Source organism: Schistocerca nitens, chromosome 2, assembly GCF_023898315.1.
Source record: "Schistocerca nitens isolate TAMUIC-IGC-003100 chromosome 2, iqSchNite1.1, whole genome shotgun sequence".
Lineage (NCBI taxonomy): Eukaryota > Metazoa > Arthropoda > Insecta > Orthoptera > Acrididae > Schistocerca > Schistocerca nitens.
The window spans coordinates 496,723,395-496,749,399 of record NC_064615.1 but is presented as its reverse complement, the minus strand read 5'-3'; the positions used below and the strand labels follow the sequence as shown (position 1 = coordinate 496,749,399).

The window sequence follows — 26,005 nt, the reverse complement described above, 5'->3', positions numbered from 1 at the left end:
TTGGTAAGATCGCTGAAGATAGTTCAGCCCATAAATTGTTCTTGAGAGGAGGTTAGTCGGTTGTTCTTACATATTTTCATACTACCTGCCACTCTTCTCGTAGAAATGGCAGTGTTACCGCATTTCGGATACTGTGACCGTTTATAACAACGAATGTAGTCGAATTAAATCTGGCGTTGGGCAGAGAATTAGATTAGGAAATGAGAGACCAAAAGTAGATGAGTTTCATTATGTGGGCAACAAAAGAAGTGACGGTGGTCAAAGTAGGGCGGGTGTAATATGCAACAGCAAGAAAGCGATTTGTGGAAAAGAGCAATTCGTTGACATTATGTATAAATTTAAGTGTGTGGATATCTTTTCTGTAGACGTTTGTATGGAACGTAGTCCTTTGAAACGTACACGATCAACACCACGATCAAGAAGAGAAAGCTCTTGAAATATGGTACTGCAGTAGGAGACTGCTCAAGAAGAGATAAGTAGATTGGATTACTAATGAGATGTTGAATTAGGGGGAAAAGACATTTATGGAAGAACTGGACTAGAAGATGGGAGCCGTTGATAGGACACATTCTGAAGCATCAAGGAATCGTCACCTTGGTAATGCAAAGAAGTGTGGGGAACAAAAGTTATAGAGGGAGTTTCACTGAAGCTCGAAATTTAGCGCGGATTTCAATGCGAGATGCTTTTAATAGGTTCATAAGGAAATTCTCTCTCGAAATCTGGCAGTAAATCCAAGAGATTCTGGTCGTATGTAAAGTACACAAACGGTAAGAGATAATCAGTACCTAACTACTCATAGCAATTACAGTGACTAAAGCGGAGTTACTAAATAGGGTTTCCGAATTTCCATCACCAAAGAAAACAATTATTCCAGAATTCAAATCGAGAACCGCTACCAACATGAGTAACTTAAAAGTAGGTACCATCGGTGTAGCGAAGCATCTTAAATCACTTAATAGAGGCAAGGTCTCTGGTCCAGATTGCATACCAGTCCGGTTTCTTTCATAGTATGCTGATACAGTAGCTCCGTTCTTAGCAATTATATACAACCGCTCGCTCATCGAAACATCCGTGCCTAAAGACTGCAAAGTTGTACAAGTCACACCAGTACTGAAGGCAGGAAATAGGAGTAGTCTACTGAATTACAGTAGGATTTTGGAACATATACTGTTTTGAACATTATGACTTACCTTGAAGAAAACGATCTACTGACGAATAGTCATCATGGATTCGGAATGTATCGGTCTTGTGAAACAACTAGCGTTTTATTCACACAGTGTAATGAGTGCTATCGACAGAGGATTTCAATTACATATTTCTAGATTTCCAGAAGACTACTGATACCGTTTGTCACAAGCGATTTCTAAATAAATTGCGTGCCTCTGGGACGTCGTCTCAGTTGTGCGAATGAATTTGTGATTTCCTGTCAGAGAGGTCACAGTACTTAGTAACTGACGTAAAATCGTCAAGTAAAACAGAAGCGATATCTGACGTACGCCAAGGAAGTTTTGTAGGCCCTTTGCTGTTCCTAATCTATATTAATGATTTGGCAGACAATTTGAGTAGCCGTCTTAGAGTGTTTGCAAATGATGCTGTCATTTGCCGTATCGTAAAGTCATCGGACGATCAAAACCTGTTACAAAATTGTTTAGAAAAGATATCTTTATGGAGCGAAAAGTGACAGCTGACTAAAGAATGAAAAGTTTGAGGTCATATAAATGCGTACTGAAAAAGTCCTCGCAATTTAGGTGACACGATAAATCACACACATCTAAAGACTGTTAGTTTAACTAATTACCTGGGAATTACAATTACAAATAACTTAAATTGGAACGATCACATATATAATGTTGTGGTGAAAGCGATTGGAAGGCCACGTAGAATATGCAACAGGTTTCCTACAGCGAGTGCCTGCACTAGGCTTGTCCGTCCTCTTCAGGCGTATTGCTGCGCGGCGGGGTATCTGCTCGAAGTAAGACAGAATAAGGACATGGAGAGTTCAAAGAAGGGCAGCTCATTTTGTATTATCTCCAAACAGGGAAGAGAATGTCACGGATATGATAACACGAGTTGGTGTGGCAGTCATTAAAGCAAAGACGTTTCTCGTTGCGGCGATATCTTTTCTTCAAAGTTCTCTTCCGAATGCAAATAGGGGAAAATGATCATCGTCATAAAATAAGAGAAATCAGAGTTTTCACCGTAAGATTTAAAGTTTCTTTTCTCCCGAGTGCTTTTCGAGATAGAATGGTAGAAAACATGTTGGAGGGTTTTAAATGAACCCTCTGCCAGTCCCTTAACTGTGAGTAGAGCCAGGCGAATAAAGGCTGTGAGCAGCTGCTCGGAAAGCAACTTTGGAGTCTGAAGTAGTGTTTTCAAAACATCCTCAATTCATAAAGCATTAGCAGCTGCAGACGTTTCTGACACACCACTCAGTGTGGCAGAAACATCCTGAACAGTCCCAAGGTCTAAGACAGAAATAGCTGACACCGACATAATGATCTGGCTTAGAAACGAACTGCGCAGGAAACATGCGAACGTCATCAACCAGGATGATGTCGATTTGGTGACATCGAACAATTGGCTGACGCACACAGATTTGCTTGACGGATTTCTGACAGTGGTACAAGATCAGGTGACTGTGACGAGGAACTATCGGAACTCTGTCCTGAAAGAACAAGTGTGTGCAAAGAGTGTGTCCAGATAGTTGCAGGAAGAGTGGCGACCTAAACGAGCCGATGCCGTACATTACATTTGGGTGTAAAATCTTGACACGACGGGTTATTTAAAAGACATGTTGAGGCCGCCAAAATGACCGATGAGAAGTTGGGACAGTAGTATCAGTTACTGAAAGACTATCCTCGACACTACAGGTACGATCCTATCATTGCAGTAGAAAACTAAATTTTCAAAATTTAATGCGACTGTAGCGTAGTACGCGATAAAATGACATGTTGTGATCGACCTGGTAAACAGTGATAAGTGTGTCCGTACATCAATGTACCCATCATCCGTAATTTGCAAACCACCTGAAAAGAGAAGATGGCCGAATACAGGGATGTGGCAGGGGAAGTAAACGCCGTGTGGTCACGAAGCTCGCTTCACATCGTCTCTGTGATGATATCGGACACAGAGTTTGCCCTAAAACGGACCGTAAGGCCTTACAGGATCTAAAACTACATATTTCGCTCTGTTAACAACTGCAGAACGCGATTGTAGTAAACATTTGCAGAACAGTTCTTCGGATTCTTGGAGAAAATAGTTAACGTAATGATAATTTGGTATTTGAACTTAGCATTATAATAAAATCTTGTCAGAATGAGTGAAGCGATAAGTAGTGTAAGGGGCAGTCAAATGAAAATGAGTCAGACTAAATAAAGAACATGGCGCGGACGTTGGTAACGCAGGTACGTCTTTGTGCAGAACTGCCGTCTATTGGGAATGAGGAGAATTTAGCGCGAACTTTCACAGCTGTACCATTTGTTAAACGTACTCGACGTGAGCTTAGCGAGTCGTGTGTGCGTCCGACTTCTCTATAGAGCCCGAGAAAGAGAAGCAGCGAGGTTTAGTGCAGGCTTGACTGCTGGCGGACTGAGTGTCAGAAAGCAAAATTCACGCCCTTACGTCTGCTGTGTATGGCGAGCTCAGTATGTCACGTGCGCGTGTGCTTGCGTGGAATAAATGACTTCGGGAAGTTCGGTGTCATTGAGAGACAGCAGTTGGCCGGGACATACGGCTCATGTTGGGCATCGGTCACGGCGCCACGCACACGCCATCACAACAGAACATCGGAAGTTCGGGAAAATTGGCTTCCTCACAGCCTGGCGGAGGAGTGGAAATGGAACAGAATGTCGACATCACCGCAGCCCCTGGAACGGTATCACGATGAATAATTCCGTTTCCTGTCCTGTGTTGTCGCGGGAAATGAAACATGATGTCATCATTTTAAGCCGGAGAACAAGTGTCAGAACCAACAGTGGAAGCACATGAATTCACCCCCACCGAAAAATTCCAAATCCGTGCACACCAGCTCCGGAAAAGTCATGATGACCTTTTCCTTTCACTACAAGGGCCCATTGCTCATGGACATCCCGGAATGCGGCGACAAAATTAACGCACAGCGATACGTGGACACTTTCCAAACACTGAAGCGCGCCATCTACTCCAAACGTCTAGGAATGTTAATGGACCGCATCATCCAGTTGCAGGATAATGCCAGCCCTCGTTTTGCCAATATTGTTTTGAATACGCGGCTGAAGTTTCGCTGGAAGTCCCTACACATCCTCCACAGAGTCTCGATTTCTCCTCAGGCGACTTTCAAATTTTTGGAGCCCTGAAAAACTACATTTGTGGCCGTCGATTTGCTTCGGACGAATAGTTGCACGCCTGGGTACAATGATGGTGTCACAGACAACCGCAAACATTTTTGCGTGAAGGCACTGACCGTCTTCTCTCACAGTGTGATTGATGTATTAACGGTTGTGGTGATTACTTTTCAAATGGTGAACAATTTATTATTTTCCCCATCTGTCTCGTTCTTATTTGACCTCCCCATGTAAAATGGCGTATTTATTCTGTCAGGTCCAGAAGTTTATCTTTGAATGGATTCAGTTTCTTTGCATGTGATACGCAGTAAGCACGTTTTCGAAGGTCCCAGTTCAAACCGAGTCACGCCACTGATAATGTAGCGTAGTCAGCTAAGCGATGCACTTCTATAGCATTTACGCTGACGCAAATCCTTGCGTAATGTGAGCCACATTACTGTATGTGCCGTCGGGTATTCACGAATTCCCACCGATGTGTGAAGGGCTTCTCCGTGGATGATTCAATGCCCTCAGAGCGGTATATTTGCATGCACGGACATAATTTTGAGAACAACTCTAGGTCAGAACGCCGGTATGCAATGATGGCGCACAGGAAAAACATCGTTAGACTAATGTGCGAGAAATGACGTTCCAGCATCAGTCGTGTCCTGTCTGAAGCGGACTGCGGGCTGGAAAGTGTCCCATCGATTCATTACACATGGACGTAAGTCAGAATCTCGTTACGAGAAATAGCTGAAGTTGTGTTTTAGCTGTTCAGTGGGAACATTTGACATAGTGCCGTTTGCTCTTCGACTAGAAATACTGGGTGACATATAAAAGCGGTAATGAAAAGAGTATTGTTCTTGCTGTAGTCTTCAGTCCGAAGATTTGGTTTGCTACAGCTCGCCACGCTAGGCTATCATGTGCAAGCCTTACATCTCTGCATAGCTACTGCAGTAGGCCTGCTTATGGTAGACAAGCGTTGGTTCCCCTTTACTATGTTTACCTCCTACACTTCCCTCCATTATGAAACTAACGGTTCCTTGTTGCCCCAGAATGTGTCTATCAACCGAATCCTTCTGTTAATCAGGTCGTGCCATGATTTTTGCCCCAAATTCGATTCAGTGCAGCCTCATTAGTTAATTTACGTACCCATCTAAGCTTCGTCATTCTCCCACAGTACCACATTTCAAACACATCTATTCTCTACTTGTCTGAACTGTTCGTCGTCCATGTTTCACTTTCCTAGAAGAGTACAGGGCAGACAAATACCCTCAGAAAAGCCTTGATGTTAACAAATTTCTCCTTTTCAGTAATTCTTTTCTTGCAGATCCCCGTCTGCATTTTGCATCCTACCTCGCCCACTGGCTTTTATTTTTGTGCGTTTATCACGAAACTACTTCTTGTAGGGTCCTTTTTCCTAGACTAATTCCCTCACCATCGCCTAATTTAATTTAGCTGCGATACATTACTCGTGTTGCTCTTTAGCTGATGTTGTGAAGAGCATTACTAATAAAATGCAATATTACGAAGGAAAATATTTTTTAGGTAACTGAGAGGAGACAGGGACTCACCTTAGAGCATCATGCGGTATCTGCTTACGTCTCGTTAATTGGTGGAGGTTTTTAAGTCGCAAAGTTTGATATGTATCGTGAAATATAGCGTGGCGTATCGTCCAGTTCGTCCACTAAGACAGCCTGGTAAGCCTTGTAATGATTCATTTTGTCCCTGTAATTAGTTTCCGTCAGCACTTTTCCATTTTCAGATGGCTAAAATTACATTTCTTACGTAGCGCATGTCTTTAGCGACATGTCAAGTGTTACTTAGATGCGCTACAGTATTTGGCCTTTTAATTCTTCATATAGCTGTCTGACGATCAGCACGAAGTTTTTCATTACGTTAAGTCACTCCGATTACGTTGGTGTCCCTGTGAAAAATGCGTGACAACGAAAAAAATTTGGTAAACAAACAAGAGGCAAAGGTGTGTACACCTCGCTTTCTTTCGGCGAATCTTGCAAGAGGCTTTGGCTAGAATATTTCGTTCACACAAGTCTCGCAGTTCATGTGTTCCACATCATGGAGTAGAATAAATGCCATAATTCCACTTTATACCTTACATTTTTCTATGCGTACCATTTAGAGCTTTCTTTAATCATTTATGATTTTGGAGGAGGTGGGTGTAGGACAACGAACTAGTCTTCGGTCATTTCTGTTTTATGGGCATTAGGCTGTGGTCCCAAGCATATTTCTTCGTCTTATGTTTCCTCTCCTAACGCTGGAGACGTCCTTGAAGGTTGTAGAGACGTAGTTAGCTAATTTTCAAATTTTTAAAGCATCTCACCATGCCATGCTGTTTATACAGGAACACTGCAGGTATTTGTATCCCAATATATTTTTATTTTCTCCTTGTGACTGATGTTCATATTTGATAGCGACGCTTTAATTTTGAATGACCTTCCCAGACTCAAACACGCAGTGTGGGACAAAAAAGTAGCGACTGAAAGTGATATATATCTCCGCTGTTCTATCACAAATGTAACGACTTAGGTACGCAGCATCACGATTCGGCCGTTAGCACGGACTACAATATTTTCTGTCTAGCTTCATTTAGCTACTGTTTTCGATAGCCATTTATTATACACAGTACCAAAGATAGCATTTGTTTAATATTCAGTTTTTATTTATCAGTACTGTTCCGAGAACATTTCAAAAACAGAATTATGGCGTAAAGCTTTTGTCAGGTATGTGTCACCTGCGAGTATATCGGAATACCAGTTTTCAAAAGAGAAGACGTCGACGTTTATATTGTTTGTTCCTCTAATTTCCGCTGCAAAACTTGAATCTTTTGACGAGAGTCGCTGTTTTGTAGTTGTATCTTACATTATAAGGGAACAGTTTGAAAACCTGAACTGGAATAGTAGTAGTATTATTAAAAAGATCCGTGAAAACAAGAGATTGCTAGCTGGGATATTTCTTCAAAGATAAATTTGCAATTAAATCTGCACAGATTCCTATATATGGCGACGCCGGTGCGCGTTGCGCCCTATACGCGGCTGCGAGGGACCTTCAGACCCGGAAGTCGCGTCATAGAAATCAGCTGTCCGCTTGCTGTGCTCTGTCGTCCGGAGACTGTGCGGGTCGCCGCTAGGTAGCAGCACTCACTCCCGGATGCGATTGCGGCGCTGTGATTGGCCGCCGGGGCAGGGCGCGTGCGCACGGATGCGGCCTCGGGAGAGTCGGCGTGTCAGTCACACATTGACTGCGGAGTGCGAGGGACAGAAACAGCAGAAGCAGCGGGTGTGCGACAGCGTCCCGACTCGCGAAGTGTGCGCGATACTTTCTCGCTCTTGCAGGTGCTACACCGATGACATTCTTCACCCTTGCGGAGGCGCCGGCATAGAACACGACGACGTACAAGGGAGATATGCTGGAGATTTGGACCAACCATTCCAGTGTGAGTTGAGTTTCGAAGAAACAGCTGATCATTTTTGTGCTGATTGCGAGTGCAGCATTTTCTGTGCTTCAATATGATCTTTTCTTCTGACGTCCTGAATTTTTAAGGTAAAAGATGAAAGTGAAGTGGGTGCATACGTTTTTCATGTTTGAAGCAGCGATTTAGTGGAAATATTACAATCATAATACATTTGGCAATGGTACTTCACGCAAAATTAATTCTACAGGAAAGTAGGAAGTCAGTTTTTAAAGAAAGTTAATCGCGTGATTTGTCATTACCGCGACTATTATGCTGGATATTAACAATGTGCAACCACGCCCATCACAAGTCATCGTCATACATTTGTTTGCTGTAGCAGCCGAAGGTCATATTTTAAAATGTGGGCAGGGCATCCGTCAAGTTCTCCTTGTGACAAGTAAGAAGTTATACACTTCTCTCCGTCAGTGAAACTAAGAGGGAAGAATATTTTACTCTGAAATACATTGCTGATACGGCGTGTAGGCAGTAAAGGGGCAATTTTAGATGCCTGTCAGTCATTTTATTCAGGTTTTAACTATCTAATCCAGTAATCTTCCCTTCTTAACTGGGATAACTATTATGGGCATTAGGGATGTTCTGGTTTACTACTCCCTTGAATCGCAGTGTGATATTCTGTTCGAAAATTTCAGGAGTCGTTCTCTTGAGCGGATGTTTTATTGGGATATACAACTAATGTACTGTATTACAGAACTGATTGTCCTTTTTGTAGCTCGCTTATAATTTTAACTACAGATTTAACTGCTAAAATAATGGCAAAGATAAAAATTAATTCATGTTAGGTGTATGTAAGCTTATGGATGCTGATTATTTAAAATAACTCCCATTGTTGGTTTTAGCCATCAAATTACATTTTTCGTAACTAGGCAACAGCTGCGCTTGAGTATACAACCATTTAAAACCCATCATTTTCAGCTTGCAACTGTAATGTTATTAAAATCCAGTGATACGCGGAATAATAATCTTTTTCCGTATTGCTGTGTACTGTGAAAACGTCGAAAACGGTCGTAGCAAAATAATTTGAATAAAGCTAGCAACTGTAAATTGAAAATTTCTTTTAAAATATTTATCATGGCTGCAGATCCATTACATGAAGAAATGATAGTAATTATTTTCTGTATTGTATGATTTTATTATGTCTTGTACTTCATTATGTGATTCTTTCCTTCATTGGCGTTGTTACACAATTTTCAGGTCCTTCACAGAATGCATAGGTAAGTTGTATCAGAACACATCACTCCATTGTAAACATAGTTAGGCACCGATATACTCGTGCGAAAATCAAACGGCGACAGATAAGAAGACAGATTTGTATTCTGCAACTGTGCTGCAATCATGATTGTCAAGGCACGCGGACTAATATCTGTTCCCGTGTTTTCTCTAACGTGAATATAGTTTTGCGAATCTATGCCGGAGAGAACCAAACAGACAATGTTACCACAGAAAATTCCTTTTTTAAAAAAAAAAAAACAAAAATTTCTGGTTAGTCTAGTGGTATCAATTTTGTAGGAATATGCGATAAACAGATACCGCAGTTTTGCCAACGAGATCCTCTTAAAGCCTAAGCCATTGCTTCAAAATTTGTCATGAAAGCCCTTTTATTCAACCGTGAGATGCCACATTCAGACAGACCTCCCGCTGACTGGATTTTATTGTTCCGCCACGTTAGGCGCGTGGTCTGGGTTGACACATATTTGGCTGAGGCACCCTCGTGTCTGAGGCGCGCGGCTGGGAGCTATTAATACCTGGGGACCGGCTGCGTGGCGCGCCGTAGCGTATCGTACCGTACCGTATCCTGTTGCTCGCAGGCCGGGCACGGGAAGAGAGAGACCCGGATCTCGGTGGCACCTGCGCTGCAAGCTGCCAGGCCTGCTGCAGAGAAAAAAAAATCGCCTCGCGTCTGCTCGTCCGTGCCCTGCCTTTGTTCCGCACAGCGCCGTGGGACCCGTTTGGCGCTTCCTTGCGTTTGGAACTACGAAAGTGAGCAGCTATGGCTAGACGCGCTGTAATACTGTGTGTGCCGCCCGGTGCGGAATTGCGGATGGCCACCCAACAGCATATAAGACTCATTTTGCCTCTACCATTCGGTTCACGCAGTTATCTCATACCTGCCTCGGAGCAGCAGTTCAGTGGTATGAGAGTTTTGACGTTGACACTGCTCTCTGATGAGCCCCGCCCCCCTTTTTTTTTGTCTGTCGGTCTTGGAAGCGGGATTATGTCTTCAATAGAGATTATGCTTGCTTGACGTCATTTTTCCGTGTCCGAATAGTTTTGAAATGGAAAACGTATAATCCCTTAGTCGTATGGCCACTATGGGATCGATTTATAATTCCTGCATGTATTCATTATTAGACTATGAAACTACTTGCTACTGTACACCTTCCTATTTTTCGGCAGTTGTCTTATTGTAATACCGCACATTTCAAAAGACACCGAAGTTGGGCGCATAATAATAATAATAATAATAATCGCTTGTGGCTGGAAGGCGGTACACTTCAGTTGGGAAAAATATTAAAGGATGAGATTGGGGACGAACTAAACAGTTAAAAAGATCGATTCAAGTATAGTTACGCGTATACTTAGATGTGCAATGTGATTCTTATAAATATAAACATTTTAAAATGGCGTAAAAAGTCAAACTAGTTCTGGAATGAAGAGGTCTAAGTAAATACGACCGGGTTGAAAAATGCCGCCTCCATTTGTTACTTTTTGCTATTGTTGTAGCATTGTTTTATGGAGTGCAAATTGATAAGGGCGAACATTTTCGTCAACACAGGTGGAGTTCCTCAGGGACGTCTGCAGTTTGGTTAAAAGAACCTATTTTGTACAGCATCTTTCTATCGACGGATATGAGTATGTTAAAATTTTATTTCTTTGGTTCCTAACAAATAGTTGGTAATACGCGTTGCAAAGATAAAGAGGCATTTACTTCCTCTTCGCATTAAAAATATAAAGCGGCTGTGGAACCACATGTTGGTTTGACCAGCCATTGCTTCACTGGATTGTCTGTTGGAGGTGGTTTCCCCTTGCTTTCCTTCAACCAGAGAACTAGCATCCTACCTATTGAGAGGGCCTACAGTTTCACGTGGGTTATTAAACTTTAATGATGAGCGTTAGCCATCAGTTCCTTGTTCTGCAACAAAAGTGCGAAAACGTCTTGTCCGTGGTAGACTAGTAGACTGAAGATCGTGGGAGGTGTGCGGTTTACTACTTGTCACCGTTTACACTGACGTTTGTGGCGCCTTTCATCACACACCAGAGTAGTTTTTGCAGATATCAGTTTTGTGACATATTTTAGTCACATGATTACATTTGGCCAATAACAACGAAACTCTAGCTGCATCCGGATGAGAATCGCTCCAAGTGATACATATATCTGTGACTTGTCAATAAGCATCATTCCTCTTTCTCTTTTTTTCCTTCCGCCAAAGTATTCCGTCACAGTGAGAAACCTGACTAGTTGCTCCGCTACCATTCTGCCACTCACTACCAAAGGAGTGCACCAGTTCAACAACGATACGAATGCGATAAAAAGATATCAAGTGCCATCTTGAAAGCCCATTGCGACACGATCTTTCAATGAAAGTTGTGGTTCTGGTTTGAAAGCCAGTAGCCGTTGAGATGCTTTGTTTGTTTTCTGCTACACTAGTTTTCAGCAACTGGCTGTTCAGTTAATGGCAGCAGGTAGGCACGTACTTCGTAAATGTCTTGTGATCGCTCTTTCCCTTTTCTGTCGCGTATACAGCAAGGGAGAAAGTAAATGAGTGCTTCTGTTCCTCATATTGTATTTTCTCCTTTGAATTCTTGCTGCGAAAAAAGCAAACGCACAGTTTTGGCTTACTTTTATCCCACCCTCTCGACATTGTGGCTCATCGAAAACAGTCCTGCGTCTCCAAGCAAATGTAACAACTGAACTCGGGGCGTCTAATTCGATGGTGTCCGTGCCTAGCAGAAGCTACAATTCAGTGGACAACCTTGCCCGCATTTAGTTATAGCAATCATTGAATGACTATACCAGAATTCTTTCTGCTAGTAGTCCCTCCTTTCCTCCTAGTTCTGCGTCATTTAGTCTCTAGTATTTTAATTTTGAGACCGGTCCATGGCCCCCTTTTTATATGTTCAACTGAGTGAGTTGCCAAAATGTCTGAGTTGTATAAAGGTTCAGCCTCCCAAAATAGTTTGTCATCAGCCTCCTTACTGGTTAGATGCCGCCCGCCACTCCTCTTGTGGTAAACTCTTCTCAGAGCAGCACTCCAATCCTACGTCCACTATTATTTGTTCGACGTATTGCAGTCTCTGTCTTCCCCTACACTTTTTTCACTCTAAAGCTCCCTCTAGTACCTTGAAAGTTATTCCCTGATGTCTTAACACATATCCTATCATTCTGTCCCTTCTTTCTTCTTTCTTGTCAGTGTTTTCCATGTTTCTTACTTCGCAGATTCTGCGGCGCACCTGCTCATTCTTTATGTTACCCCAAAATATATCGGACAGAAATAACGATAACGACGAGACTTAGCATAATTATTGAATTTGCTACAGCCAACAGGAAGCCGTTATTAAAACGATAACCGTTAAACGTATTGCTGTTTGTCGTTTACAACGGAGAATATGTCGGTTAAATTAGATAAATACCGCGCTGTTGAATTCTAGTTCGTTTTCGCTAGCTGTGGGGTTTTCAGTCACATTCGCTTTCGATACCCTCGTGTTTTCGTAACCGCGAGTATAGTTCCGTCGGCAGATTTCCAACTCTCACCGGTGATGTACGAGCTGTGGAAACGCCGATTTGCTAACAGTGGAAAACAGTTTCGTGGTGAACTCATTCGTAAGAAAGAGAGACCATATGCGCTGCTCCCGCCGGAACGGAGTCTGCTATTTCAGTGGGGGCGACGTCATGGAAGTTCTCCACATTTTGCTCGAAGTAATCCATGTGAGTTATCGCATCTGTCGCACTCCTCTATTTGGCGTCACTAACCATATTTTAAAGAAAGGGATTGAGTTTCTTAACTCGTCATCGGCACAATCTTTGCATCAGTAATGGAGTTTGTTGTTGTGACCTTCAGTGTGAAGACTGGTGTGATGCAGGTCTGCATTTTAGTCTATCCTGTGCAGGCCTCTTAAACTCTGATAACGAATGCAAACTGCAGCCTACATCCATATGAACCTTCTTACTGAATCACACACTTCCCTCCAACACTAAACTGTCATTTCCTTGATGTCGCAGAGTGAAGTTTAACTTTATTAATGAAAGGATGGCGAAGTGCCCTGGCCATAACCGTCGGTAATGCAGATCAGATAGGTACTGAATATGATTTGGAAGAAAAATGTGTTTATGGCACAACTTGACTGAATGTAGGATTCGGTTGATAAGTTGCGTCCTAGAGTGTGAAGTAATCGTAAATTTGATAATGGCAGGTAGAGTGCGATTGGGAGCGTTGGGGGAGGGATAACTGATGGAGAAGGATAGATGGGTTGACTACAGAAAGCAGGTATACATAGATGTCGGTTACAGCAGATACTCGGAGACTGAAGAGGCTTAGAATAACGTGGAGAGCAGCATCATACTTCTCTTCGGACTGAAGACAACACTAGTGTTCTCTAGAATCAAGGGTAGAACAATACGGTTGATAGCTCTTCATAAATAATGTTAATCACTGGGATTGCTCAGCTTGTGTAAATGTCGCTGCACTACTTCAGGGGCTTGACGTTGTGGTCTGTGCAAATCTGACGCTTGCCTGTATCTGAGCTGACGTGGGTTCCGTAGTTCACCAGAACTACATTGTTTGGGTTGGTCGGTCTTGCAGTGTCGCAACAAGTGGTACCGCTATCATTGGTGTTCTCTCTTTCAGCCTTGTCGAATACCGCTCGTCCAGATACGCTATAACGCATTTCTCAACACCGCTTCATGTAAATGCTGCTGTGAATTTCACTGCAGCTAGGCAATTAACGCGCACCCGCAAAATTTCTATCGCGCTTTGCAGCACAAACAAACATTATTTATGTGCGTAACATTCATAAAATTCGTAATTTACCACATGAACAGAGAGAGCGCCTTTCGGTAGCAGATTGACAGCGGTCTAAGGGCTCGAGACGCTTTTCTAACAACTTCCTGTGAGTTTAAAATAATCATGAAAATCCCATCAGAAATGGAGACTTCGGTTCACCGGAGCAGAAGGAAGAGACGGCCAGTGATTGTTGATGCTGAAAAAAGTGGAAGTCACTGCCTCTTCCTCTTCGTTGAGACGCACATGTACTGGCCAGCACAGATTCGCGCCGGTTACGTCTTCAATGATCTGCTTCAGATATTTGGTTGTGGGGAGCCCTGTTCAGCATTATGCACTGTCTTACAGTGTTGGGCACTCACCTGAAGGAAGCCCGAGATCGTTAACATCTCTGAGATGACCCGGTCTAGACGAGGTGAAATCCACAGGGCATATTCCTGGTAGTAACTTCCTCCGAATTCGCTGTCGTGTAAATAATTGATGAATGCCTCGAAAATTTGCGCCATGTATACGTTCTGACAACTAAACTCAACTGTAAGAGCAAACGCCCATAATAGTCACCGTACGTCTTGAGCTTTTCGCTCACAGAGTACGGAGTGACAATGTGTGGACATTCATGCGTTCATTGTGTACCTTGTATCTAATCATTGTTGTACAGGGTGTCCCAGGAGGGATGGTCAATATTCGGGCATATTGCAGGAACGATCATTCGACACAAAAAGTCTGCTAAGTATTGGCTTAAAAATACATCGCTTGAGAGCTATGAACACTTCATTAGAAGGCTTATGTTTCACAGTAGCACAGACGAACAAGGGCCCGTAGCTCTTAAGGTATGCACCTCAAAGCCCATGTTTACTGGTCATTTTTTTCTTATTTTGGCCCAAACTACCAACTCCCTAAATAAGAAAAGCAGCTTGCAGTAGAAAATGTTTCGTAGTATGGAAAATGTAGTGCTTATAGCTCTTAAGGTAGGCAGAGCCCTTGTTTCCAGACTTCCTTTGTTTCGAATGATCGTTCCTGCCTTATCCTTGTATATCCTACTGGGGCATCCTGTACGTTGCAAAAAGAGTGATGGATTGTTAAACCCCATTTGAGCACTGTAGCTGGTTTTTAAACGAGGCAGTAGGCACATAGACGCAAATCCGTGCCTATTGGTAGGCTTAAAAGCAGATACGTCGCCCAGATGCAAGCTCGACAATCGTTCTCCCTGAGACTGTTTTTTACGTTCCCATCTCGCTTTCGAGCAGTGGCAAGCGAAGAATCTGAACGCAGCTCTGCTATGGCGTGCCTGCTATTTGTCCACTTGCTGTTTCCCTCTCCTATCCTAAGACAGCCTTGAATAACAAGACTTCTCTCAAATGGCGCATTTGGTCAAGAACGCTTTACGCAACGATATTCTTTGAAAATCTTTTTGTGGATTATTGTGAGGGAATAGATATTTTAGTAGTATGTATTGCTATGTACACCTCACTGTTCGTTAGATATTTCAGCCTCAACTATCTAGGACATGGGCTCTCGTTATTCCTGTGCATCAGTCTTAACGTGATCCTTAGAGCCGCCCTCTCACGGAGCGTGAAAACGGCACTTGTACGAGGAGCTAGTGACGTCACAGCGTGGCATACCACGTCTCACTACACCGCGGAGCGTGAAATAAAGGATCTTGCGTATTAGAGGAGAGGAGCGTAACCACTGAGATGCGACATCACAAGCAGAACATAGGAGACTCATTTAAACATCGTATTAGGTGGGCCTTCGTTCTTATGGTGTACGTGGCCGTTTCAAAGCATCAGCCACTTGATCTGTCGAAGACGCGTCGTTTTAGCTTAGATTTGTTACAATAAAGTAACAGGAAAGTACATAGTGGTTTGTAAAAGCTGTCTGTATTTGATGTTTTCAGTGTCACAACGCGTGTGCTACGAAAGAGTACCTTTCAGTGCTACGGCACGATGATGCGTTAGAAGCGCGTCTTTTTGGTACCACTTAAATGTCCAGATAATGATACACTCCTGGAAATGGAAAAAAGAACACATTGACACCGGTGTGTCAGACCCACCATACTTGCTCCGGACACTGCGAGAGGGCTGTACAAGCAATGATCACACGCACGGCACAGCGGACACACCAGGAACCGCGGTGTTGGCCGTCGAATGGCGCTAGCTGCGCAGCATTTGTGTACCGCCGCCGTCAGTGTCAGCCAGTTTGCCGTGGCATACGGAGCTCCATCGCAGTCTTTAACACTGGTAGCATGCCGCGACAGCGTGGACGTGAACCGTATGTGCAGTTGACGGACTTTGAGCGAGGGCGTATAGTGGGCATGCGGGAGGCCGGGTGGACGTACCGCCGAATTGCTCAACACGTGGGGCGTGAGGTCTCCACAGTACATCGATGTTGTCGCCAGTGGTCGGCGGAAGGTGCACGTGCCCGTCGACCTGGGACCGGACCGCAGCGACGCACGGATGCACGCCAAGACCGTAGGATCCTACGCAGTGCCGTAGGGGACCGCACCGCCACTTCCCAGCAAATTAGGGACACTGTTGCTCCTGGGGTATCGGCGAGGACCATTCGCAACCGTCTCCATGAAGCTGGGCTACGGTCCCGCACACCGTTAGGCCGTCTTCCGCTCACGCCCCAACATCGTGCAGCCCGCCTCCAGTGGTGTCGCGACAGGCGTGAATGGAGGGACGAATGAAGACGTGTCGTCTTCAGCGATGAGAGTCGCTTCTGCCTTGGTGCCAATTATGGTCGTATGCGTGTTTGGCGCCGTGCAGGTGCGCGCCACAATCAGGACTGCATACGACCGAGGCACACAGGGCCAACGCCCGGCATCATGGTGTGGGGAGCGATCTCCTACACTGGCCGTACACCACTGGTGATCGTCGAGGGGACACTGAATAGTGCACGGTACATCCAAACCGTCATCGAACCCATCGTTCTACCATTCCTAGACCGGCAAGGGAACTTGCTGTTCCAACAGGACAATGCACGTCCGCATGTATCCCGTGCCACCCAACGTACTCTAGAAGGTGTAAGTCAACTACCCTGGCCAGCAAGATCTCCGGATCTGTCCCCCATTGAGCATGTTTGGGACTGGATGAAGCGTCGTCTCACGCGGTCTGCACGTCCAGCACGAACGCTGGTCCAACTGAGGCGCCAGGTGGAAATGGCATGGCAAGCCGTTCCACAGGACTACATCCAGCATCTCTACGATCGTCTCCATGGGAGAATAGCAGCCTGCATTGCTGCGAAAGGTGGATATACACTGTACTAGTGCCGACATTGTGCATGCTCTGTTGCCTGTGTCTATGTGCCTGTGGTTCTGTCAGTGTGATCATGTGATGTATCTGACCCCAGGAATGTGTCAATAAAGTTTCCCCTTCCTGGGACAATGAATTCACGGTGTTCTTATTTCAATTTCCAGGAGTGTATTTATAGATACTTTTTAGCCCCTGTATACCATACACAGATGCTTCCGTGCTGTGTCGACGCTGTAGCGCAGTTGTCGGCGTCGTGGGGTCGAACGTTGTGAATGCAGTAGTGTGTTCGCGTCCACATTCTTCCAAATACTTTTCTCACCTTTCGTTTTCTAAAAGATTCTTGGTCTTTCTTGTTCATTTAATAGAAGTATTACTTCAAAATTCAATGTTACTTACTACGAAATAATGTATTTGCTGCAATTCTTGTTGGAACAGCCAACGACTGGAATGTTTCCCCAGTGGCCAGAAATCTTAACGCGACTGCCGGTTTTTCAGTGACGGTGAGCAACTTCGAAGAAGTCTCTTCTTCCATTTGAATGAAATTACGAAACGAATCTAGATCTTCAAATTTATGTGATGAAGTAACGTTGTTTCAGAATCTCGATAGTCCATGGAACTTCGAGAACATGTATATTATGCATGCGCAAACTGACGTTGGACACTATACCTCAAGTATATTGAATTCAAAACTGAAAATGGGGTTAAAGTGCAATTGAGTTAACGAATAACTTCTACTAGTATGTATGTCAGATCGTTGCAGAGCGTTATATAGTGTTCCTCTAGAAGCAATTCGCTGTTGAAGCCATCGATGAATCCAGAATCTGTCTCCGCTCTTCTTCGACAATCGCCAATAGAGTTAATGCAATTATTTTACACGAGTTCAGTTTCACAAAGAGACTGTATGGTTTGCGAGGCAAATGAAGCCGTCAGCGGCCGCTGGAGTACGCAGATCACACTCACCGGCTCGTCCCCTGATCCGGCGGCCCTATCTATCGTGAGAACAAACGTCCCATCCGCGTCAACGTTAGCTGCCTCGCCTCGTGGGAGGACGGCTTTGCCTAGCACGAAATGCCATTTCTTTCGTTGGCAAAATATAACGTGAGCCAACTGAGTCATTCTCTCCGCGCCGTTCCCAGCGACACACTGCGCGCTGAGGACCGTTTTACACGACTATCTCGTCGAAGTCCACCATTAGTGGAAGCTGCGCGTAACACTTGTGCGTGTAAATCACCGCCAAACGCGTCGCAAGTGGGTAAGACTGTGCTGACGTAAAATCGCGAATATGCTGCAGGCTGCGCGTAAGCAGCGACAGGGAACTATTGCTAACGTCAGACGTCAACCTATTCTCTCCACACTCACTCGTGTCACAGTAATGGATGTCATGCTTCGATTCCTTCTTGATTTTAATTTTATTTTTTAATTTGTTTTCGTGACAACCAAGACTGCCATGCAACGTGTGTTGGCTTGCGGAATATTTTAGGCGTAAATCTAGGAGACTTCATATTTTTCCTATTAGTATTCTTAACAATACAGATCATACGTCTGAAAGCTGAAAGGATTTAATTTGTACACTACGTGAACAAAGAGTAATACTACACCGTGCATGAAAAAGGTAAACAGATGAACCTTTTTTAATAAAAATAGCTTCAGCAAGGAAAAAGTATTGAACGAGAAAAGTAATTTTAGATGTTATTTGACTCCTAGGACAAGTACAAGACACAAAAGATAAATGAAGTAAGAAAGCGCAATATATTATTTTTAAATGTGGTTTGATGGGTAGCTTGTATGTATTTTCTTGAGCAAATACTTTTTGTAATGTTCGTAACACACTTTTCCTGTTCTTTCAGTTTCCAACAGTGTGGAAGATTTTGCAGTGGAGCTTCTAGCTTAATGATGTTCCTATTCCAATTTTTATAAGGACGGTCCCTCTTAACCGAAATTTGAAAGCAGGCAGCAGACACTACACACGCAATTTTCTACATCTACATCCATACTCCACAAGCCACCTAACGGTGAGTGGCGGAGGGTACTTTGAGTACCTCAATCGGTTCTCCCTTCTATACCAGTCTCGTATTGTTCGTGGAAATAAAGATTGTCGGTATGCCTCTGTGTGGGCTCTAATCTCTCTGATTTTATCCTCATGGTCTCTTCGCGAGATATACGTAGGAGGGAGCAATATACTGCTTAACTCGTCGGTGAAGGTATGTTCCCGAAACTTCAAGAAAAGCCCGTACCGAGCTACTGAGCGTCTCTCTTGCAGAGTCTTCCACTGGAGTTTATCTGTCATATCCGTAACGCTCTCGTGATTACCAAATGATCCTGTAACGAAGCGCGCTGCTCCACGTTGGATCTTCTCTATGTCTTCTATCAACCCTATCTGGTACGAGTCCCACACTGGTGAGCAATATTCAAGCAGTGGGCGAACAAGTGTGCTGTAACCTACTTCCTTTGTTTTCGGATTGCATTTCCTTAGGATTCTTCCAATGAATCTGTCTGGCATCTGCTTTACCGATGATCAACTTTATATGGTCATTCCATTTCAAATCACTCCTAATGCCTACGTCCCAGCAAAGATGACCACTCGTTAGGAGGGTGGCTCGGTTTGAGTAACACGACCGTGGAGATGGGGCAGGGGGCGCCGCTGCGGCAGACTCACTTGATAGGAGTGGTCGTGTGAGACAAAAATGTCGCTCGTGTAAAAGAGGCTTAATGGAGAATCCCATGCTTCAACAGATCCCGTCTGAATGTGGCAGGAGAAAATCTGCTGACAGTATGATAGTCTGGCAGTACAAGGACACCAGGCTGTGAGTGTTTCTGTCTCGTTCCAGTACCTCCTTTTTGAAGCTGGATATTGGCAACCGTTTGGTGCATGGATCATAGAAATCTCCTTGGCTAGCACATTTGGAAAAGCAAAGGCTTCTTTCAATATCATAGCTTCTTGCCTAAGGTGCCACAATAGACTCGTTAGCTGTCGAGCGTAGATATAGGAAGAACAGAAGCCTCTAACGCTGTGGTGATGTTAAAACTGTTATAAAAGCAGGAACTGCATCTGGTACCTGCTTCTTTCCCTAATGAATTCTTGTCCTACTTTCGTGGAAGCCCTATAGAGGCATCTAGGATATGCTTTTTTTATAGGTGTGTGTGTGGGGGTGGGGGGCGGGAGGGAGGGGGGAGTAGGAGGTGTAGAACGTTGCCGACTACCTGCCGAGCACATCCGGCTGCCAGCGCCCACAGCAGACGGGGATCTGTGTCCCAATTCTCACATATTTCGGTGCACCATAGTTTGGCAACACGCTGTTCGGAACGCATCTGAGGTACACGAGAGAAGACCAGCTGCTTCATCTCTCCCAAAGGCGCGCTAGTCAATCACACAGAGCATCGCAGATCCCTTGCGTTTGTCATTTTCTACTAATGCACTCAGTAGTTCAGTGTTGCTGCTTCGTGCATTTACACTTGCACGAAATATTTTTTCACTCCATTAATTCTTTCAGATTTTCTGCGTTGTAGCCAACCGAAATGTGACAGTTGGGCGTTAGTGTGTATGTATAGAGATGCCTAATTTAAGAAGTGAGGAACGTCAGTAACGCACCGTGGGAGGCAGAGCAGTTTAGTGCTGCAGTTTACTACTCATGTTCACATACATAAGAACGTTTCTAACGAAAATAACCTTTTTTTTATAGAATTATTTGCAAGATCATCCTCATATCTCACTGATTGTGGTAGACTGTCTTGTAATCCACTTATATTTATTGGTAAGAGACGAGGTGGCGCAGTGGTTGCAAAGACTGGATTCTTGCTCCGTATGCGGTCATCCTGATTAAGGTTTACGGGGAATGATCTAAATCGTAAGTCGGTTAAGTAGCCTTTGAGTACACGATTAATGATCCACAGTTCCCATTAGTCGCAAAATATTTTCCTGACCAAGGATTGATGGGTACCTGAAGTCTGTCAGAAGTAAACAACAGACTAATTTGTAGTATAGTGGGAAACTGCGGTTCGTCTAGAAAAGAGGTTACTTGTAATAAAATTGAGCGATCAATAGTGGAATATTTCTCTCGTGGTGTTCACATTGTGTCGGCCTAAACAGGAACCTCAAGCGTATACAACGAAGGATGACGCATATTTAATTGGCTATAGAATATAAAATAAATGCCGAAAAAATATATCTGGAAAATGGCTTAAAGGTGGAAACCATGGATATTCATCACTACCTTAGTACAAAACCTTTGGAGATAAGTTAATAAAGTTAGACTTACGACTGATACCACAGAAAAACACAAGACGTCCTGTTTCCCACACTCCATTCCCAAATGGAATTGGAAGAAGCTTAATATACACTGCCTGACAAAAAAAGTGAACCATTAAGAAGGGGAGGAGGAAACGAAATGAAACTTTACAGGTTGAAAGGGTGTGTGATGTTTCAGTAATTACAACGAACTTGGCAGTGTGAGTCTACTCATCTAGCCTGGATGTTGGCTGTGCAGCGTGTCACGGTCGTTGTCTTCCCCTGAGGCGAGATGGCCCACAGCAGTTGTGCTTGTTTTCCTGGGTATTGGCACTCGGACAGAGTTGTCATCACGCAGACACTTCGTAGAGACCCTTCCCCATGTGTGGACGAGCATTATCCCATTGAAAAATGGCACCTTCACATTGTCGTATAAAAGAACACGTGAGGACACAGGATGTCTGTGGCGCACCGTTATGCCGTCATTTCCCTTAATCACTACCAACCGTGACACGAAGTCATACCCCACGGCTCCCTTCAGTGTGGCGACGCGAGTAACACCGGTTACTTCACTTTTTTTTCGTCAAGCACTGTATTACGCAATAAAAGCTGTTGTCGGCAGACGAAACTACTCTCGTAACTGTCACTGCCCTACACGATGAGGCTGACTGCTGTAGGTGAGGTCTCGAACTGGGGCCGAGCTCTTGCATGCTCGACACTATATTCACCTAAACGCGAGAGCGCTGGTATGCTCTGAGGGAGACGACGTCTTCTGGAGTCCTCCCATTGGTTGTTGCGGATTTCAGCGAATCTTGCCTGATGTTTGTGGCATCGATATGCGTTGCCGACTTTGGTGTGGCACCGCGATGTCTGGCGGATACCGCAAAAGCTGTACTCTGCCATCAGCTTCGTAGTGATTCCGGAATATTGGGTCAGGTGGAGAATGGTGGAATGGTTCGTTAAAAAGGCGATGCCACTTTCTTCAGCCATTGTAATCCGTTGACAAAATGTCAGCAAGACATTAAAGTGTTACCTACCTTACTGTATGTGTATGTTTCCGTTCTGCAGTTTCTGGTGTTTTGCTTCAGTTTTCTGTGACGAAAATCGCTATAAATGAGTATATTTTACTAAGAGTTTATATTTTTACGTGTAGTTTGAATGAGGCAAGCAGTTCTAGAAAATTAGAAGCTATGTTTAACACAGGGCTCTTTAGACTTGTTCGTTTGATGTTTGAGAGGATGGACTTACGGGGTGACGAGCTGAAGAGAGCGTTCTCGGCAAGTGAAGGCACACTTTTACAGACTGGTCGTCCCTGTCTTCAACAACAAGTGCAACATGGTTCGTGAGTCCACAGGTAGAATCAACGAAATACAGGACGCTAAGCAAGGCAAGACAGAAAATGCTTCTACTTTAAGGGAAGAAAACAAGAGAAGAAATGATTTTCCTGACCACAGGCGGAAACGACAGAAACAAACAGCTTTCATTTTCAAGCTCGCGTAAGCATAGTCTGCAAGACACGTGGTTCAAAATGGTTCAAATGGCTCTGAGCACTACTGGACTTAACTTCTGAGGTCATCAGTCGCCTAGAACTTAGAACTAATTAAACCTAGCTAACCTAAGGACATCACACACATCCATGCCCGAAGCAGGATTCGAACCTGCGACCGTAGCGGTCGCTCGGTTCCAGACTGTAGCGCCTAGAACCGCACGGCCACTCCGGCCGGCTGCAAGACACGTGGTCATAGCCGAAGTTCTAAGTGAAATACCTATAATGGTAGTTACACAACATTACGATGGTCTGTGGCACACATCACAGAGGCTCTTTGCAATAATGCAAAGATACTATTTCCACGTGTTGGTTATTTTCTCAGGAAATCAGTATGCCTACATAATGTATCCATGCGCCATATTTATTACAAGAATTTCCCGTAGAATTAAAATACAGTAGTTACACTTGCTCAAGAACAGCGACATTTAGCGATAGAAAATAATTTCAGAATTCCAGAATGTGGGAAAGTTGCAGAAATCTTTGTTATTTTCGGACGGACTACTTTGTGTGACGGAATGTGGCGGAGGCAGCGCAAGTAGTGATGGGGCGGTGGCACGTGTTGCTTGGCGTCCTTACCGTTTGGGCAGCGCTGGAATGTGGATGTGACCACTTAACAGGAATAAAGTTACATATTTTAAAACAGTGACTTTTTATTTTGCCCAACGGCTGCATTAAGTGAACAAATATCACGTAACGCTAGTATTGGCAAGATGCTAAGTTAACAGTAAACGACGACGAGATTTTTCGTATTGAAAAGGGCCGTGTAGCGTCACATAGTGTAAATTATTATTTTGGAAGCTGTGCACCGAGCAGTGATGTAAGCTAGTTGTTATTAAATCCTAGGAAATTGTGGTACGGTGCGTTACAAGTGGAAGTGAAAGCAAAATATATCGAGGAAGGGCGAAGTATGGGAGTATGGCATCCTCTCCCACCAGAAACCTGCCTGTTTTGGATAGAGCCACGGTGTAGGGAAGAAAGCGACTCCCCAGTGCGCTCCGGCTGTGAAGAGCAGAGCAGGGCAGAGCAGCCGGCCGAGACGCTCCGCTCCCAGCCTTGGCGCAGCCGCAGCCTCTGTCCGTCCCCCGCGCGGCCGCCGCCACACGTGGCCGTGGCTCGCACACGCGAGTTTCTCTTCTGGAATGTCGCGTCCTCAGGCTAGCGGCCAATGCAGTCGCCGCATTCATAACCGAGGCAGCCGCCCGAGCGAAAGCTGCCCTCTGCAGCGCAGTCGCCCTCTGCGTGTGGTAGCCGAACCTCGTCCGCCACCAAAGCAGGGGTGGCGAACACAGTTTAATATGGGATACCAACTACACAGCAACCCAGCATTGACAGAGGTTAGATAAAGCAGCAGAAAAAGAAGCTCGTCCAACTGGGGACGAACCTCCAATCCGTGGGTTTGTAGTTTAAAATTTGCACCCAGAGCCGCAATCTGCGTGATTTTCATAGTGAGCTTTAAAGTAAAGTGCTTGGTGGTCTCGCCAGGACTAAGATTAGAATTAACGCCCTGTCGGCTACGGCGGACCTCGGATGGCAGACAAAATGTTGCATGAAATCGGCCGAGATACTTTTAAAAGAGTTCCTCCCAGCAATCTCGTAAATGAAAGTCAAGAGACCCTTTCTGTAAACGACGGATCACTGTCATTCATCTTTGAGCTAAACTGATTGATCAGATGCTAAGAGTCAGTCTCTCTCTCTCTCTCTCTCTCTCTCTCTCTCTCTCTCTCTCTCTCTCTGTGTGTGTGTGTGTGTGTGTGTGTGTGTGTGTGTGTGTGTGTCTGCACCTTTCGTGCCTGCGTATAAATCAGCAACCAACCACGACACCAGTGTGTGTACGACGTCAATGTTCTATAGATCGTGCCGAGAGTGGAGTCCTAAATTTTCCGTGCCCTGCGCACGCGCAGAAACAGGGCACTATGGCAGCGTCTGAACACAATCGAAAGTTAATCTCTTCTGGCCTATCTTACTCTTACAAGGGAACCTACCCATCGCACCCCCCTCAGATTCAGTTTTAAGTTGGCACAGTCGATAGGCCTTGAAAAACTGAACACAGATCAATCGAGAAAACAGGAAGAAGTTGTGTGGAACTATGAAAAAAATTAGTAAAATATACAAAATGAGTAGTCCATGCTAAGATAGGCAACATCAAGGACACTGTCAGTGAAGGAGCGCCGTGGTCCCGTGGTTAGCGAGAGCAGCTACGGAACGAGAGGTTCTAGGTTCAAGTCTTCCCTCGAGTGAAAAGTTTAATTTTTTATTTTCAGTTTATGTGACAAACTCTTATGTTTTCATCACTTTTTTGGGAGTGATTATCACATCCACAAGAAAACCTAAATCGGGCAAGGTAGAAGAATCTTTTTGCCCATTCGCCAAGTGTACAAGTTAGGTGGGTCGACAACATATTCCTGTCATGTGACGCACATGCCATCACCAGTGTCGTATAGAATATATCAGACGTGTTTTCCTGCGGAGGAATCGGTTGACCTATGACCTTGCGATCAAATGTTTTCGGTTCCCATTGGAGAGGCACGTCCTTTCGTCTACTAATCGCACGGTTTTGCGGTGCGGTCGCAAAACACAGACACTAAACTTATTACAGTGAACAGAAACGTCAATGAACGAACGGACAGATCATAACTTTGCGAAGATAAAGAAAGTAAAATTTTCAGTTGAAGGAAGACTTGAACCTGGGACCTCTCGTTCCGCAGCTACTCACGCTAAGCACGGGACCACGGCGCTCCTGAGCTCACATTTTCCTTGATGTTGCCTATCTTGCACATGGACTACTCAGTTTGTATATTTTACTAATTTTTTTCGTAGTTCCACACAACTTCTTCTTGTTTTCTCCATTGATCTGTGTTCAGTTTTTCAAGGCCTATCCACTGTGCCAACTTAAAACTAAATCTGAGGGGGGTGCGATTGGGAGGTTCCCTTGTTAGTACAGTAATGGATTTTGTGCTTTCGTGTCTCCTTAATCTTTGTTGCGTTGTTTGCTGTGTTACCGTGATGCGTCGAGAAGTTACAGAAGGTTCTGGTATTTTTTCTTACTAGTGTTGCCTTACAAGATGGACGAAATAACTGAAACCAAAAAGTTATTTACGTATTTCAAAGAAAAGGCGTACACTATGCAGAAAAAAATGGTTCAAATGGCTCTGAGCCGTATGCGACTTAACTTCTGGGGTCATCAGTC

The 26,005-nt window shown here is 44.4% G+C and overlaps 1 protein-coding gene across 1 annotated transcript in view; it reads left to right on the top strand.

Moving 5' to 3' along the window:
- Nucleotides 1-7,540: 7,540 nt before the first annotated feature.
- Nucleotides 7,541-26,005, top strand: part of LOC126236461 (endoribonuclease ZC3H12A) — a 63,722-nt gene continuing 45,257 nt past the window's right edge. Inside the window, exon 1 of the mRNA XM_049945779.1 lies at nt 7,541-7,755. Coding sequence (XP_049801736.1) covers nt 7,726-7,755 — 30 coding nt within the window. The 5' untranslated portion in view covers nt 7,541-7,725. The remainder of the gene's footprint in view (nt 7,756-26,005) is intronic.